This window comes from Halyomorpha halys, unplaced genomic scaffold, assembly GCF_000696795.3.
Source record: "Halyomorpha halys isolate HHAL.00 unplaced genomic scaffold, Hhal_1.1 Scaffold1021.1, whole genome shotgun sequence".
NCBI classification, from domain to species: domain Eukaryota; kingdom Metazoa; phylum Arthropoda; class Insecta; order Hemiptera; family Pentatomidae; genus Halyomorpha; species Halyomorpha halys.
Genome location: NW_027112883.1, coordinates 243364 through 262932, shown reverse-complemented (window position 1 = coordinate 262932; position 19569 = coordinate 243364). Strand labels below are relative to the sequence as shown.

Genomic DNA, 19569 nt, shown 5'->3' with positions numbered 1-19569 from the left:
TTTACTCAGCTCATGGTATCCCATTCGTGACCTGTCATGAAATAACACACGCCATTCTCATCCGTCTTTATCCTTTTAACTCATAATCTATTTTTCCTTTCTTTCTCTTTAAAGTAGAAACAATATAAGAGAGACGGAAAATTAAACTGAGAAAACAAAGAAAACCACTTTTCTTTTTTCAATTATACCGAGACCTGAAAACATATACACTATATACAACGACAGCTTAAATTTTTAAGCTCCAAATTGTAAAATATAAATACTCTCCCTGTTTCTGTTGTTCTTCCTTGTGATAGGCACATGAAATGAAAAATAGTATATTATTCTGGAACTAGCTCCCTTTAGAACAATCAAAAATGTAATTTAAATTTTATAATAACATTTATTGGCCATAAAACAGTGTGGCCACTCTTATTTACAGAGAAGAAGAAATAGATCAATTACCAAACTTACTGACTAAATAAAAAACAGAACAAACAGGTAATTACAAAATATCTGTACTATTATAATGATAGATTAGATCGGTAAAGCAAAAGGTGACTAAATAGAAGGGATTTAAACGAGGGAAGGGTTGGTACATGACGTATGTTAGAGGGAATAGAGTTCCAGAGATATGCAATGCGGTTAAAAAACGATTTATCAAACGCAGCAGTTCGGTGAGGTGGAAGGTAGATGTCAGATAAAAGGAACCTGGTAGTACGGGATTGAACAAATTATAAGTATATCGAATTATAATTGAGCTACTTTAATAACACCAATGAGCTTGCTTTAAGTTTTTTTTTATATTTATATAATTAAAATTATTTCTGAAAGCTTTAAAATGAATTGTGATTCTAAAAACTTTAACCTTCATTCCGTTTCGAAAAAAAAGAAGAATATTTCCAGAGTATGATAAAAAATGGATTCTTATTTTTTTTACTTTTGTGAGTACTATTTTTGTCATTTACGTTTTATTTTTCGTTCCAATTTTAGTATATGTACCGCCGAAGCGAGTATTTTATTTTTATCACCTTAGATCCATATGTAACCGATCTAGCCCGAACCAGATATCAATCCTTCCATTATAAACTCCCTAATCACTCAAACCCACTATTTTGTAAGCTTGCTTCCTCTTTCTTTACTGACAATCCTCCGAGTCGCCTGAAAAGAAGATTGCCTCGAGACCTTCTAATGTAAAATGTTTTTAGAGTGCTACCAATGGGTAATTTCTATACATGCCTGTATTATACCATTATGATCTTACTTCAAATTTACTAGATTTATTGTTATGTTCAGTTGTAAATGTCAATAAATAAATAGAATTTTTTATTTTTATATATATTTGGTATGAATGAATATATAGAACGTGAGTACTTTTTGCACATAATTGTGGTAGATTCTATTATTATTATTCAATAAAACAGTTTTTATTAAATAAGGAAAGGGTCATTTTGTCGATATTGAAAAAATCTGCATGTCTTATATTCGTTTCCATTGTCCACTTATCAAAAAATTACTTCCATTAAATTTAAACTTAATTATTATACTGTTAAAGTTGTAATGTTCTGATAAAAAAAAAAAAAAAAAAACGAAGAAAAATCGACGTTTGTTTGCTCTTCACCAACCAAATTATTAAATATCATGCGACATTTGAACTACCAACATCTGACAGGAGGCATTTTACTTTTTTATAAGCCTCACAAGGGTCACAAAGGTTGGTTGCACACGTAAAAACCTTAGTCTAGACTGAGGACTTCTAACTTTTTTTTTTATGAGCTCCTTCCTGCTCATTTCTGACTACAGGGTGAGGGGTTACCTAGAGGTGACCTACCTATTCTAACCAAACTATTTCTCAATGCATTCTAACCATGGTAGAGGTCAAGTTTTTCATGGGACCGTAACGAAACGAAAAAAGTCCATCCCCAGACCGGATTCGAACCGGCCCCTGGGGACTACTAACTGACCCAAAAAACCAGGTGAGCCCCGTCACCATCAGACTGATAGAAACTTTTCCCCGTTTTCCAAACATCCAATCCCTCAACACACTTCTTGGAATGCATTCTCAATGCAGAAAAAGAGTTCCACCAACATCAGTTCTATCTTAATATCAACCCAACGCACCTATGGGGCTTAGCACAAAACAAATTATTATTAAATATTTGAAATTAATTATTTAAAAAATGATAATTATATATTTTTATTAAAATACCGATTAAGAAACACAATAACTAATATAAATAATGAAACTGAATGTTTTAGATGTAATCAATAAAGATATGTGTATGTGGGTATGATGAGCTGCCTAAGCCTAGACCGTTGGGACTTAAAGGATTCAGTGTGACCCTTGGGAATTAAAGGGGGTCAGTGTGTCCCTTGGGGTCAGAAGTTCGGAAACCCGGTGACTTAAACAATTATTTCTTCCTGTAACTTCGGTTTTATACTAATTTAGTTTATTAACTTAAACTTTCATTTTATTGAAATATAATTAGAGTTTTACTTCTAAAAAAATATATCCTTTTCCTGAAAAAAAAAATCCATTCATGGTTCATAACCATGCATACGTATATTAGAGTATTATATCTGTGGTGGTTCCTAGTTAGTGGGAATGGTGTTATTAATTAATAATGGAATTATCTCTTGGAATTTACACTTTTTAAGAGGGGAACCCGGACTTGATTTTCTGATTTTAATTTTAATTAAGAAGATCGTTAACCGTATCAAGTAGATTGTAGGAAGATAGTCTGGGTGGCGGTCAATAAATATCTAGTTACAAAAAACTATTTATTGTTAACCAAGGTTTCTCCCCACTTTGCAGGGCTTTGTCAGAGCTGATAAGAATGACGATATTATGCCAATTGCCGAGTTTTATTGATCGCCACCCCAACTATCTTCCTACAATCTACTCCATATCTTCTTTCCATATATATTTTGAGCTGATATCGCATAGTAACCATTATTTGATTACACTTATTAGTCCATAGCGTGAATTTTTTTTTCATTGCCTTTATTGTAAATTATCTCAGATTAATGGTCAAACAATAACTTTACCTCATTTTGTCCCTAATTATCGGTCTATAAATTCTTGATCTACTAGTATACAATATATTTCATTATTTTTTTATTTTGGTTTCTTAGCTGACAATAAAAGGTTAAAATTTCTTGTATGTCTCTTGCTACAAGAAGTAATTTAGTTGTTTATTTATTTTTTAGCTGATACATACTTAAAACCATTCCTTTTCCGATTTTTTTATTTAATTTATTTTTTCTATTTTTTTTCACTAACTATAAGTTATTTATTCTCAACATTTCGAACCCATAAGTATCTCCAGCAGCGCATACACCTAACCTCTCAGTTCAGGTAGCAAGAAGAATTAACTTTAAATTTATGAGTTGTATTTTATCAACATGAGTAAATATTACTTTATTTCCATTTTAAAGTCTTGCTCAATGTTTTATATTTTGATTTAATTGAGAACAGCTTACAGCGATTTCAATACAGTCCATTAGATAATATATATTATCTCATTGATATATATATTTATCACATTGATGGTATTTATCGATTAGGGTAATGTAGTGAGGGTTCAAAATAAAAAAAAAGCAATTTAGCACTGTTACGTAATATATATTTAAATAAATAATTCAATTTTATCCATTTTAGTCTCAACACATTTTATTTTCCTTACAAGTCCGACGTTTCGGCCAATCCGGGCATCCTCAGAGACAATCTTAATACAATTTTTGAACTAAATAATTTTAAACCACAACTTCATGCAGGCTATTCTGTCCAGGCTATTTCAAAAATTTCTCTAATTAGTCAAATAGCCTATGAAGTTGTGTTAAATTATTTAGTTCAAAAATTGTATTAAGATTGTCCCTGAGGATGGCCAAATTGGCCTAAACGTCGGACTTTTAAAGAAAATAAAATATTTTGAGACTATAATAGATAAAATTTAAATGATTTTTTTAAATATATATTACATAACAGTGCTAAATGGCTTTTTTTTATCTTGGGCCCTCACTAAATTACCCTAATCAATAAAACAGCATCAATGAGATATATGTTTAAAATAAATGTTATCTGGTCCGAAACCCGATACAGTAGATCGTGTTATCTTGCTAACATTAAATTAATAGACATCATTGTCAGTATGTTATCATATCTCTAACCATTCTCGATAGGGACTCACTGATGGCTGTTGAACACGATTTCTGCTAGCTTCTCCTCTACAGATCTCTCCACTACGAGATTTGATATGCGGTTGAAAATATATCCCGGGATGTTCTCAATTAGGGGCAGAAGCAATTAATGGGATGCTAGTAGCGATAATGGGCGATAAAGGGCTGCCTACACGACCGCTACCCGCCAAATTGAAACGATATCTCAGCTCATATTGCCATCTCCTCCTATCTAATCTCGAAGCTACACCAATTTTCGGTTGCTTTACATCACTTCATAGGTACTTAACAGCTTTCATCTTATTATTATTTTTATATGGCAATGTTTTAATCAGAGAACAATCTCTGTTGTACAAACAAGGAGTGCAATTTGTTCTACTTGGTAATTCGTAGGAATGTAGGTTTTTTTTTTTAAAGGAATGACTTGAATGATTTTTAAATTGTTATGGCTCAAAGTATTGAGTGAGATGATGTGATTGTTTTAAAACAATTTGAGTTTAATTCTGAAAATTTTTAATTATATTTTAAGTATTATCGACTTATACCCACTTTTCTTTCAAAGCTGAAGAAATGCTTCACCAAGGAGCTCCCTCCCACACTCTTCTTTTCGACTTCTGACTGTTTTCTCATTATTTTACCATTATCTATTGTCTTTATTTTCTCTATCTTCTATGCGAATCTACATGAGGAGGCCCCTCACCTCCGGATTTTAAAAATAGGACCATTTAGAATGGCCATTTCACAAATAATAAATAAACACTACAGGTAACCTTAAAATACCAAAGGTAGTAAAAGGTAATACCCAATACGATTTATTCATTTTTCACATAATAAAGCATTCACTAATTAATTGTTTTTTCTGTTTTAGAGTGACAGGGAAAAAAAACCTAGGAGCTGAAGAATTCAGTTAGACCTACCAACTGAAGAAAGGCAGAATATAAGCATATTCTATATAAACCACGATTTCGCTGAAGTCTACGGGTGACTCACACTGGAATGTGGTCGGATCAAAAATTTGGATGGCCCTGAAACCGAGCTTAGAGCTGCTGCATTAAAAACAATTTATGAGCTTTACCTCATAGAGGCTATACATTTATAACGATGGGTCTGCGTCCGGTATTAACAAGGCAGCAGGTGTATACTCAAGCAACATTCAACTGTCATTTCCCATTGGAGCTGGATGTAACAATTATGATGGAAATTGTATCTTTGGAACATTGTAATCTTCAGCGACTGCCAAGCCGTAATACAAAAATTATCAAGAACAGGTATCGCAGAATCACCCACGGAAAAAAATTGCAGAAACATAGCTACTATTATGAAGAAATGAGAAAGGATTATAGCTCTGCAGTGGATACCAGTCCATGTTGGTATATGTGGTAATGAACAAGCTGACAAGTTGGCTAGGTTGTGCAGAGAACCAGCCAGTTCTACCACTTTTTAACAGTGGTTGTACAGTGAAATCAATTATAAGTTCTTATTGTAAGGAAAGAACACAAAGTTCAAGCAGAAGAAAAAAGAGGGAGAGCCTACTGCATAAGGATAAACGAATCCTCGGCAATCTTAGCAGAGCTGAGGGAGTGGCTTGTTTTCCGCTAGTAACAGGACATGATATGTTCGAAAAACACCTCCCTGGGATTGGCATTGAAGATTCACCGAAATATCCTCTGTGCAACATGGGAGACATGGATGGAGACCATCTTTTGACGTGTATTGGTCTAGAAGATATTCAGCAGGATGCGGACCAATGGAAAAAGTAAAATTGTATTGGGCTGCGAGAGGGAAAATGGCGTAATAGTCTACTTTCTGTGGCGTAGGAAAAAAAAACTTATATCCTAAAGTCGATAATACTTAAAATATAAGTTAGTTAATGATAGTAGAGTACAAAAATTATTAATAAATTCATTTTAACAGTGTACTACCAGTCTCGAATAAGATATTGAATAAATAAATATTTATGTGTATATGAAATTAAATTTACTCACAGGCCATAATTAAAATATATTTATAATTTCATCTACTGCCAATTGCTAATTAAGTGCCAAGAAAATGACATTTGATATATGAACCATATTTAGAATAATTTAAACGATCAAGAAATCTCGATTTCATTCATGAGGAAATTCACAAGGGATGGAGAGAGAAACAGAGCGAATAAGTTATTTCACGATCAAATAACCACAGGAGATATTTCAGAATGGTGCTACAATCGAGATCCCGGAGGGGAGAGACGAAATGATAAATGATATCAAGAAATACGAGTAGCTCTTAACTTCAATGATAAGACGTAGTATTCGACAACTCTAAACTGTTTTCCAAAACGTTTTTCAAAGGAACAGATCGTCAACCACGATATCGAGTGAAATAGATCGCTGTTGAAGCTGATTCAATAGAATGATACGGTGCTGCCATCTAGAATTTTGTGGAGAGGGAGTGGCGGCTCATAGATTTAGATATAATGTACTTCGATATAAGTAATATATTTTTTCATGGACTGCTCCACTTGCTCTTATTAAATGTACTTCCTGTCGATCGATTTTGTTCAATAAGTTTCTGCCACATCATATGCCTGACTTAAATATTTAATTCCAGTTTCCAACAAGTTTTTATTTTTGAGCTGGACTGTTTACAGACAGACCATTTTCCGAGATTTGTTTATTTGGAATCAGAAGTGGAACCCAAAATCAAAATTTTGCAACATCGCAATACTTTTCAACTATAATTGTGAACCTAAAAAGAAAAAAAATACACGAAATTATCTTAAATATTTGGGCGAGCTAACCATAGATATTAGGAAAATATCTCTGGCTCTAAGTTTACAACCTTTTTCCTAGATGAACTCTATTAAAATATATATTATTACAATATATTTTAGTATTATTATTTTATTACTGCATTATATATTGCATTTATATTAATAAAACTAATATTATTACCTTATTTATATTATTTTGTAAGCAGATAGTCCGAGTGACGATCAATAAAGGTATCGAAATAGTAGAAAAACTACTTATTGTTAACCTACGTTTCGCCCCACTTTGCAGGGCTTCATCTAGTATAAAAAACTGTGTATTGTTATTTTGATACTTTTACTGACCGCCACCCGGACTATCTTGCTACTTCATATGGTCAACTATCTTATTCCAATAAATCATCTCGATTGCCACCTTACTGGGACCCACCATATCAACATCAAAGTTACTCAAAGCTACGCAAGGTTAGCAATGCTATATCCTATCCTAAATTGAAAATCAAAATGCTGCTTTATGGCTGTGAAGTCTAGGTAGCGGCATCGTGTACGAAAAGGAAAAAAATACAATATTTTCAAAATAAAGTCGTAAAAATTGCAGTTGATGCTCCTTGGTTTGTAAGAAACAGCCAATTACTTCGGGATTTACAATAGAGGGTTACATCAGAAAAAGGTTCATGATGTTCCACTCCCAGTGACCAACAGTTAAAAGAGAAATGACCCGCATAGGGCAACTTGGGAAACCTGAAGACTGAAGCAGGATATCCTATTGTAAATTCTATATTTATTATTTCTGTTATAATCACTCTAAAATTCTATTTTATATTAATTTATTTTTTCCCTCATCTTTTTCTTAAATTCACTTTCTTTTTTTTACCATTAGCATTCAATTATTTATTTTGTTAAATCCGTGAATGTCATTGTTTTTGTTACTAACTTTACTTTTATCTTTTATTAAGAATTATTATTTTAATCTATTTATTTTATCTTAATTTTTTGTTTGACTTATAACATTGGATATAGTTAGGGGTGTCTTTTCTATGAGACTTCCCTCCTTCCCATAATCAATTGTTAAAAAAAAAGTACCTCTTACATTATCCATGTAAGGCCCATCAGGCCGATCTGAAATTAAATAAATATCTTACTCCAATACTAATATATTATTATTTCTTTCCAATTTTAAGAATTCTTCTTCTTCTTCGTTGTTCCAGGGAACATAATTTGAGGAATATGCATCAAGGGAGTGCAGTCAAGTATTTATTTAAATATTTCTATACAATCCTGCAGGTGTCAAGCAGACTGCATTTTGTGCCAGTTTTAAGTTTCCAAGATCAAGTCCGAGCTCTTCTGAGCCCTTCATTCTTTTTTTTGTACTTTTCAAACTTAAACCTGTGGAAGATCGGAATCGAAATTACTTTTTCTAGGCTATATAAGGATTATAATTCAAAAAGAAGTTGCTGGTACTTTTTAATTTTTTGTCTTGTAGTCAGAAGATTGTTATCACTTGGGATTGCTATATCAATAATTCTGGCCATCGATTTTATTTTGTTAATAATTATTATGTTCAGGCTGTTATGCAAAGTTTACATTCTGTGGTCCGCGATTATTTGTTCATTCACATATTACTTTTAAGTCACAATTTTCCATAAGGTCTTCTGGAGACTATCGACAGTAAGAGACCTTACCATTGGCTAGTAGTCCTGGGTTTAGCATAAACCTTGATGGCATATTTTTGCGACATTATTATGCATCATTGGGTATTCTGTCCGACCATTGTCTCAATCAGTCGACTAAAAGCCGTTTTTCAATTTTTAAAATATTGCTGGATCTACATATCTCAAGTCTCCACTTCCTGTACTTTAAGTAATATAGTTAAAGTGATATAGGACCTCGCTCTATGGGGGTTTTAGTGGGGCGGGTCCGGCCTGGAAGGATTGCCTTTTTTTGTCATGATCTCCTCTCGATGTCTCGATTGTCGTGCATCGACCAACCTACTTTGCAAAATTTACTATATTAAATTTGAGACAATTAAGGCTACCACGGAGGGCGAGAGAGGAGGGTTTCACACAGTTTTTCTATTTTAGGCGGTTTTTAAATATTGCTTATTTAGCTATCTTATAGTCCCCACTTTCCAAGCAAATATTTCAAAAGTAATATAGGACCGTGTCAACATCTAACACAAGGCCATCAGAGGGAGAAGATACAGTAAAGTTTAAATAATACAGTATGAAGTACTAATCTTACTATGTTTAATGGAGGGTACGAAAAAATGGGGTTTTAGTGGGACGGGTTTGCCAGGAAGGATTGCTTTCTAAGAATATTTTTTGTTTTATGTTCTCTTGTGAGATTGTGACATAGGATCTAGGATGGTCTGTTTTCGCATCCTGCTATCCTATACACTTTAGGTAGAGGGCACTTATTCCAGAAATCTTCTAATTTATTTCAATTATAATCTCCTGTGACATGCCGTATATCGACCAACATATTCCGCTTTAAGTGACTGATTAAAAGGTAAGATAAGTCAAGCTACCATGGTCTAGAAGTGGTATCATCAAACTCTACCTACCCCCTCCCAAAAAAGTGGCTAAAATTGTAAAACGGCGTGAGATTAAGATCCCATATTACTAAAGATTGTGACATTGCCTGCCACTCCCGCCCTTAGTTATTCCACCTTGGAAACAAACACTTATAGCGAGTATGTTGGTCGATGTAACGACATGTCACAATCTCAAGAGGAGATCATAACAAAAACAATTTTCTTCTTTTTTTTTTTCATACCCTCATGTAAAGATTTTAGTGAGTATTTGGTACGTACATATAGGAGGTATGCTATATGTATAGCTGGGTGTGAAGGATACAATCATAAAAAAAGGGTGTTTGGCCGTATGTATGTACGTACTTCGATGCCGTATGTGACCTATGGGTTGCGTAGAGTATGGCAATCAATCATAACAAGAAGTTGAAATTGTTGAAGAACGCCCACTACAACAAAAAAAAACAAGTCAAATACTCCTTAAAATGTAGGCCACTACAGAAGAAGGAAACAGTGCAGGACCGGAATAGATATTCATGCTAAAAACTATCAATGAAAACCAAAAAAAAAAAATCAATCATAACATATGTTAGATCGTCCTATATGACTTTTGTAACATTTACTTAAAACGGGAAGAGGAGAATCAGAGATTTACGGGTTCTAGAGCAAGGACGATATTTATCTGTAACCGGAATCTCTTTTAGAATATGCTTCCCATATACCCTCATTTCATCCATTTGATCCTGAATATAATATTTTTACAAATATCGGTCTCACTGATAAACACGATATCTCACCAGTCGATGGCGTATACTTTTCATTATGACGTCATTATCAGATCTACTTTTTGTTGGGGGGAGGGAGGGATTACTATTATGAGGAATTTTAGCTAACGAAATATTAAAATTGTCTAACAAATAGTTATCATTGTATTGTTATAATGTAGACTACTCGTAATGATGATATAGGCGCGGTAGGGCTCAACTAATTGACGGGCCTAAAAGGGCCATCGTTGTGGCCTTGTCAAGTTGACATGTTAATGGGCCATGTGGGCTGCTAATATTAGAAATGAACTGGAAAAAAACAAAGTAAATAGGGGAGGGTCGGGATAACTTTAACCCTGTCGGGGTGAGCGCTGCCTACCGTCTTCCATGCCTACTATTGATAGGAAGAATATTTTCATCGCCTGATCCAGGTTCGATTTTATGATTAATAACTTTACCATTAGAAAGAATCTAAATTTACCACATATGAAATGGGTAAAACATAATCCAACTTGTTTAGAAATTATTTACTTACTGCTAACAATAAAAAAAAATCTTACGAAAATTATCTATTTTTTATTTATTTATTTTTTTACAACTGTATTAACTATAAAATACAACTAGCAAATGTGATGTGAACAATATGAATTACAAAGACTATTCCTTGGTAGAGATTCAATGGCATTTCTTGACTAAAACGTTTTTAGGCCATCTTTTTTTTCAGACACATATCAGGTTTATTAGTGATTGAAGAGGAAGTGAATATGAATGCGATAGAATATGTACAAGTCCAGGTTCAGAGTGGCTTAAAAAAATTAACACTAGAATCTAAAATATTTTTATTTAATAATAAAAATAATATACTTTTTTTAATAACATCTCGAAAAACAGCCATTCATTTAAAATATGTTATATATTTATAAATAATTGACCTTACTATTTCAAATTATGAAGAAGATGGTCAGGGGTGCGGTAAAAGAAACTAAAATTGTTAACACCTATTTATTTTTCGACATTTCGCCACAGTTTGTAGAGCTTCACCAGGGCTAAAAGATACAAAAACAACTAAAAATATTTTGGCAAAGTAGGATATGATATGATAAAAAAAGGTAAATTAAGGTAGGGTTATACTTATGTGAAAAAAAAATCAAAAAGGAAATTATATACAAATGAAAGAAAAGAAGAAATAAAATTGTATAAGAAATAAACTTACGGAGTTGAGCTATAGGTCTCCACTAAACCATCGACTTTCCCTCTTATTTAATCCTTACAAATCGAAATCATTCTTAAAATTCTAAATCCTCATTACTCTGTCACAACTTAAATCATCCATCAAGACCACAATATTTTATATATCCCGATTTTGCCAGAATCAGATACCAATCCTTGCATGATAAACTTCCCAACCACCCAAACCCAATTGTTTCTAACCTGGCTTCTTCTTTATTAACTGATAATCCTCCTAGGCGTCTGAAAAGAAGAAACGTTATTGGAGATCTAGCAATGGGTAGATTCTCCACATGTGTGTATTACGTCATCGTTTGACAAACATATTCTTTTAATACACTTGTAAATATCAATCAGTAAATTAAAAAAAGAATAATAATAAAAGAAAATATTATTTTTCACTTTCATTTTTCTTATAAGTTTCATCGGTTTTCAGTCTTCTGCGCGTCTTCCGTCCGCAGGCATTGCAGGGGCTGGTCTTCTTATTAGATGGATATTGAAGTGGCTTGGTCCAATAATTATTTTCCACCCGTATAAAAATTCTTTGTAATACGAGTAGTTTTCTTCGCTTACAAGCTGAGGGAAGTCATTCTCTGTGAGGGCGTAGAGTCCGGTTTCCCTCGCAATATGGCCCGTAATGCATCAAAGGCGATGCAGTCTCCAGAACACCCCAACTAGGGCATAGGGAATCGATATCCATCCCGTGGCCATGGAGCTTGGCTCGAAATCCTCCATGCTCAGTGAGAAATTGAGAGAGCCAGTAGTTTGGGAGGACCCACTTTGCTTCCATCGGTGATAGAACGGTGGGGAAATATTTCCTTAAATTCCCTTAAAGGTAGCACCTTTTGGTCTTGTCATCCAACGCCAGTTCCATTCTTCGGCGGTGTCCTCCCGGAGAATGGCTTTCCATTTACTTGTGCTCTCGCCAACCCTCACCTGAAGATTAGCCGGCAGACCTGCCGAGCCATCTCTCTTGAATTTAATCATCATCATTTCTTCCTGCAGGAGAAGGTCGAGAGGTACGCCTCCAGCTAAAACTTGCATCACCTCATGAGAGACACTCCGGTATGCCTTGGTGACTCTAATCAAAGCCGTCCGTTGGATCGTCGTCAATTTTCTCTTCTGCCGTTGCGAGAGATTCCAGTTCCAGGCGAGGGAGACATACCTCAGGATACCTACGACCACTCCTTTATATATGGTCTTTGCCGTAATCTGAGGCCCCAAGAAGTACTCCTACTGGTATCAAATGACGTGTTAAGTTCTTCTATTTTTCTTTGTAAACTCGTGAAATGTACCTACATCGTAGAGATAGTATACATCACTCCGAACTTTATTATCATCTTCAAATGTGTATACTTGATTGTAGTAATAACTGAAAATATGAAAACGAACTCTAAAACAAACTAGCATAAAACAATAAAACCTGCCCTGCATCACACAGTGATTGAAAATTGCAATTTTTGAGCAAAAACTTTCATGAATTTAGAATTCAGGGTGCTTAATGATTTAATGCATTCCATTTAGCCTTATTTTTTTTAAAATAATATTTTGACAAGTAAAAATATTAATATTATTTTTTCCATCATTGAAACTATTTTTCCTATAAATAAAATGTTATTCTGAACCATATTGGTTAATTTGATTATTGTTTTACCTTATTTTGGTTATAACTCCAACAAAGATTTGATACGTCCCAATACAACACTGAAACTTACACATAAATTGCTCCGATATGTACACATTTTTGAGAAATTAGTCTCATCACAAAGGTCAATAAAATTAATTTTTTCTGGACTATCTGAAGATGTGCATAAACAATTTTTGCAGTATGAAATTGGGAATGTCCGTAGAAATTTAGAAAAAAAAATTCAAGAAACAATCCCATTTTTGAAAAACTACAATTGGTGTACTAAATTTCATTGGTACTGACTTCGCTGATATATTTTTTGTTGAATAGTTAAAAAAAATATCAACAACCAGTGTTAACGCCATAATATAGTTACATTGTAAATAGTATTTAGTTTTATCGACATGGTCGATTTGAGGTGGCTTTAACAACTAGTAAAAACTCACTTTTTCACATTGGTGAAATAACGCCTGTAAGATAAGTTCTTCTCAAATAGTGTTTGATGGGAGAAACCAGTGTACGGTTTCCACTGAGAAGTACAGTGAATTCATTTATATCTATTAGAGTGTAAGAAACCACACTCATCAACATGATTAGATACATTTCATTTTGGAGATTTTATTTGGACACTATCCATCACAGCGCACCAGTGAAACCGAGCATGGATTGAACTGGTTTTGCAACGAACGGATCACTTTGAGCGCAATTTTCACGGAGAAGGAGCTGCCTCTGGTGTAGTGCATCGAGAACATGCGGAAAATATAAAAAAGGCATTTCATAAAAATAAGGACGGAGCTGGTTTTGAACCTACATGCCTCATATAATAATTGTTTTTCTTGATGACATTTGATATTCACAAAACTAAGTTTAACGTAAGATATTTACAGATAATGGTTATGAGTAAGAAAGCCTAATGGTTAGCTGTTAGTCAGAAGGCAAACTACCAGAGGATGCTGAGTACGGCTCAACCAACCTGGGCTAAAAGCTTTTCAACATAATATTCTCCTCTCACGCGAACTTCTCCTCCGTCTCTTGTCTTACTGAATGCCTTTTATCTATCTTAATGAGGGCCTGAGTCATAAACAAATTTTCATAATCATGAAAGTCTGAAATTATGAGATATTCAACACTATAATTAGTTATTTGGGTATCTAAGGGCTAAGATTTTTTTTTCTTCAAAAAGCAATATTAAACATACCCTAATAATTTGGCCATTTTAAAATTTCATTATTTCAAATTACGTTAATTTAATTATTATTATTTTTTAAAATAATTTATTTATTGTTATTTACAATTATATACAACTAGTAAATTGGCTCTTAGATATAAAATGACATGATAAAAACATGTGGAGAATCTACCCGTTGATAGAACTCCATTTACGTTTCTAGAGAAGATCTCAGGGCCATCTTCTTTTCAGGCGCTTAGGGAGATTATGAGGTAATGAAAGATAAGCCAGGTTAGAAAGAAATGGGTTGAGGTGGTTGGGAAGTTTATCATAAAAGGATTGGCATCTGGTTCTGGCCAAATCGGCAACATATAGGACAATGAGGTCCTAATGGATGACTTGATTTGTTTCAAAGTAAGAAGCATTAACGATTTTACGAAGGATTTTGATACATTTAATAAATTAGAAGTAAGATTATAATGGTATGATATAGGTTCGTAGAAAAACTACCCATTGGTAGCAATATAATAACATTTATACCTTAGAAGGTCTCGAGGCCATCTTCTTTTCAGGTGTCTCGGAGGATTGTCAGGAGTGGAAGAGGAAGTAAGGTTAGAAAATAGAGGGTTAGGATGGTTATGGAGTATATAATGGAAGGATTGATATCCGGTTCATCCTTCGATCAGTGACATATGGAAAATTAAGGTCTTTATGGATGATTTTATTTGTGACAAAGTATGGAGCATTAAGGATTTTACGAAGGACATTGGACTGTAATGATTGGATATAAGAGGTATTCCATGGTTTAGTAGAGCCCCATAGCTCAATCACGTATGTACTGATAGGCCTTATGACAGTCATGTAGATCAATATTTTGTAATGGATTTTTAGACCGTTTGTCTAATGTATGTTGTAATAGTCGGAATCGACAAGCAGTTTCCTGTTATTTCATTCTTTTATGAGGATTCCATGTCAGTCGTTTGTTCAGATTTAGTCGTAAGTAATGGATCTGTTAGACAGGAATGAGTGGGGTATTATCAAAGGATACTATGGAGCAGGAACTTAATTATAAAATAAAAAATTGTGTTCAGAGGAGTATCTCATTTTTTTTTTTTAAATTTATTTATTGATATTTAAAACTGTGCTTAAATACATCAAGTAAATTAGAGGAAATCATAATGGTATGGAACAAGTATGTAGAGAAACTATCCAATGGTAGCACTCTAAAATTTTTTTACAATATAAGGTCTCGAGGTCATCTTCTTTTCAGACGCCTTGGAGGATTGTCCGAAATAAAAGAGGAAGCAAGATTAGAAACTAATGGGTTTGAGTGTTTAGGGAGTTCGTAATGGAAGGATTGATATCTGGTTCGGGCTATATCGGTTAAAATGGAACATTAAGGTCTTTGTGCATGAGTATCTCAATTTAAGATTATTTTTTATTTTATTTCCAAGAAAGTTTTTATTCTTCATATATTCAGATACTGAGGTGAAAAGAGACTTCCTGTAGAATATAATCAATATTCTATATTTATTTGTACAACATTTCGGAGTGTTTCTCCATCTTATAATAATATTATTCCTACAATTCTAAAATTTAATTTAACATATATGAAAAATGTATGTACATTATGATATATGTGTATTCTCAAATTATCAAACATGAAAGATAATATATGTTAATTGAAAAAGCAAAATGTAATATACAGTCTTAACTGCGAAAATCGTGAAAGGATATATATAGAGGAAACACTGAAAAAACTGGAAACAAACAGGATAAAAGAATATGCCGCAAATTGTAAAAACGTTAAGAATAGAAGTTTATATTGCTGAATTCTACGTCAATCGTTTGCCAGGATGTGGTCCTAAGTAACGGATCTGTTCGACAGGAAGAAGTGTTGTATTATTAAAGGATACTGTGGGGCAAGAGGTCATGGGTTTACGGTGAAGGGTAAATGTTATTTGGTGGAATTTATTTTAATCCTTCAGTTTTGGCACTATTCTTCAAGAGTGGTAGTGTGGGATAGGGAATTTCTTCGTATTAAAATAAATTTCAATACGAGTTAAGTAATCCATACTAGCACCAAGCAGAGGAAAGGTGAGATTTCAAATACTCATTTCAGCCATCACATTATCATTAGTATTTCAGTCATGTCCGTTATACCCACAAGTTCATCTTCCAATTCAAAATTGTATTAATTTTCAACATAAACTTCACATTGGCAGATTTCTACTGATCACTACTATATAAGATTGTAATCTGTTTGAAATACCCTTTGTATTCACTGGTTGTTTATTGCATTATTAATAATTAGAGGCTTGATAGTTACTTATGATGTTTTACCCTTTGCACTCGGTTGTCTCCTCTGAGGGGACATGGAATTTTATTAGGGATTACGGAAAATGAACTTATTCCACACTATATTTTTTTAAGAAACACATATTTTCTGCAGAATAAAATGGCACAAAAAAAACCCATAAAATAATAATTACAAATCAACTGGTTAACGTCGAAAGAGTATGTGTGAAGTGTAATCACGACGGACTATACACTTCTCTAATCTGTTGAGCAGCATGTAGAATTAGATGAACAAAGGTACACAAGTATGGTTCAATGATATAGCGAAACGACAAGATAATAAGAAAATCCGAAAACTGTGAAAAGAAATTTACAAGAACTCAAATCGTATTGAAGTGTCGAATATCGAGTCAAAAAGATCTTTGCAGTAATAAGACAGTGTTGTGATTTCGTAATTTACCATTAGTAATTGCCAAACCATTTCTTTATCCTTTCTTTCATTTTATACTTTTTTTTTAATGAAAATAGCAAAATGACCAAACATCAGTGAGCCTCGTGATCCAAGCAGAGTTTCAGATTGATATTAAATAAAATGAAAATTAAAGCAGAAGATCATAATAATGATAATGATGACGACTTTATCCAACCCACAAGAAAACAAAGAGATCTTATAGTGATAGCGATATAAGTATTGTTAAAGAAAACATCTCCGTAGAAGACGTATCAAGTGAAGAATGGGAAGACGATATTGAATATATCGGTTCTCTACCAAAAATTGAGTTTGACATACATCAGAAAATAACCGGACCACATATACTAAGTAATATAAAAGAACCCATGGTTTATTTTACTTTATATTTTACAAATGAAGTAATAGACAGTATAACTTTTAAGTTTTCTTCAATGTCCACAAATACATATCAACCAAATTTCTTGGTAAAGTTGTACAATAAATTATCACGGTGAACGTTTTCGTGAAAAAATGGCGTTGAGTTGCTGTTAGGTAACGGTGCCGAGTGCAAAGAGTTAATTTATTTCATTACTTAATAATACAGTCCACATCACTTACTTTACCATTAATAGCACTAAAGAAATGTTTCGACAACTACTTCAAACTTTGCTAGAACATACTGCAATTTTGATACAAAACACAACCCATAAGAGAAACCTGCATCATCTTTCTAAAATTTTTGCTGCAGAACTGAATGCCATAGCATCCGCCCTTTACTTTTGCACGACAAATATTGCAATAATATCGGACTCCATTAGCGCTCCTCAAGAACTGAACATAATGTATTCAGTTCACCCTCTTGTTTAGCATAGTATTAACTTATGAATACTTAAAAATCTTAAAACAAATAGGTAAATCAGTCTACTTCGTCTGGGCCCATGGACATGTTGGTATTACAGGAAATGAGATGGCCGACAAAGTTGCAAGAGAAGCACTAGGCCTCTCAGATAGAGCCACAGCTATCTTAACTGCACAGGAACTTGCTCGCCCTTTTAAATGAATGTATAAATAAAAGATGGCAGGCAATGTGGGATGAAAGTCCACCTAGTAAATCAAAATCTATAAAGAAAGATGTGAATCCCTCGATTACATTAAATAGAAGTAAACGCCGCGAAGAAGTAGCGATTATCTGACACAAAACTGGACGTACCCGAATGACATAAGTCTACCTCATAACAGGAGAGACCCCTCCAAAATGTTAAAATGTCATGGTGATCTGATTGTCTAACACATTTTTGAAGAATGCAATCATTACAAAATAACTCTGAACCAATAAGGGATACCAACAAATGTTCCAACGGCGTTGAGAAACGACGAATCTATTACAGAAAGAGTAATTAAATTCATCCGTAAGTCTAACTTAATAATCAGCTTTTAATTATTATAATTATCTACTTATCTTAATTTATTAAAAAAAATAATTAGAATATCCACTTATCTACTTTTCATCATCTACTATATATAATTAAAAACATTATAATTGCTTAATTAAATAATTTTTCAAACCTCATGCGAGTAAGGTCCACTGCTGCGAACCCGCACATCATGCCAAAAGACTTTCTGGAACAACTCTACCTTACCCAAACCAACTACCAACGGGTGTAATGACCAAGGTTTTAAAAACCCTTTCAAAGAAAACAACCAGAATTTAAGAATCGCAATTGGGATTCATCGCTTCTAAATGTGTAAATTCCTTTCTTTTGACATCTCGCTAGTCCGGGCAAATCCATTGCACAGGAGCGAAATCCATTGCTCATGAGAGCCGGAGCTGGGATTTAAACTACTAAATTGTATTTATGTAGGATATAGTATTATACAAAACTCACCAGTTGGCCGCTTCTTCATCATAATCATATAATTCATAATGGTTGAGCACAACACTGGTCTGATCTTCTGCAGCCACATCTTCTGTCCACGCTGAAACAAAAATAAAAACAAACTTAGAATCTGGACAAGACCTATAATGCAAAGATGCAGAGTTTCCAAACAGGAATAGAGGGACTGGAGCCGCTGGAACTATTCCACTGACAATTAGTATCCTCACTGATCATTAGCAGCCCCTAGCAGCTCTTGTCTCTCATTACAGCGCGCTCTAATACAAATTACCATAATCACAGCATCTCAGGTTGAGTAGCAAGTTCTCTGTTCACTATCCAACTGCTCTTATAGAGGATTTTTTTTACATCGGTGTAAATGAAAACATGAATGCATTTTTGACGTATAGATTAAAAGATTTAAAGTTTATTCATTTATTAACCTTGACATTATTCTTGACTATTAAAATGACATTTTATTATGGTTTCGTTGGCCTGTCTGATTTACAATAAAACAAAAATGTATCAAAAATGATTTATTAATTTTTTCTTTCAAAAAATTATATATAATAAAACTGATTCAAGTACTAAATGCAATGAATTATTTATTTTCTTCTTTCAAAAATTTATTTATAATAAAAATTACTAAAATAATAAATATAATTATTTATTTGTTCTTCCAATAACGTATTTATAATAAAATAACTCAAAAATTAAGAG

At 33.4% G+C, this 19569-nt stretch overlaps 1 protein-coding gene across 1 annotated transcript in view; it reads right to left on the bottom strand.

Annotated features, from left to right (window-relative positions):
- Positions 1-19144, bottom strand: part of LOC106687880 (inactive tyrosine-protein kinase transmembrane receptor ROR1) — a 60117-nt gene extending 40973 nt beyond the window's left edge. The window contains exons 1-2 of the mRNA XM_014432039.2: positions 19080-19144; positions 18862-18993 (exon numbers count right to left, since the gene is read on the bottom strand). Of these exons, the coding sequence (XP_014287525.2) occupies positions 18862-18993; positions 19080-19144 (197 nt within the window). The remainder of the gene's footprint in view (positions 1-18861; positions 18994-19079) is intronic.
- Between the last annotated feature and the right edge of the window lie 425 nt (positions 19145-19569).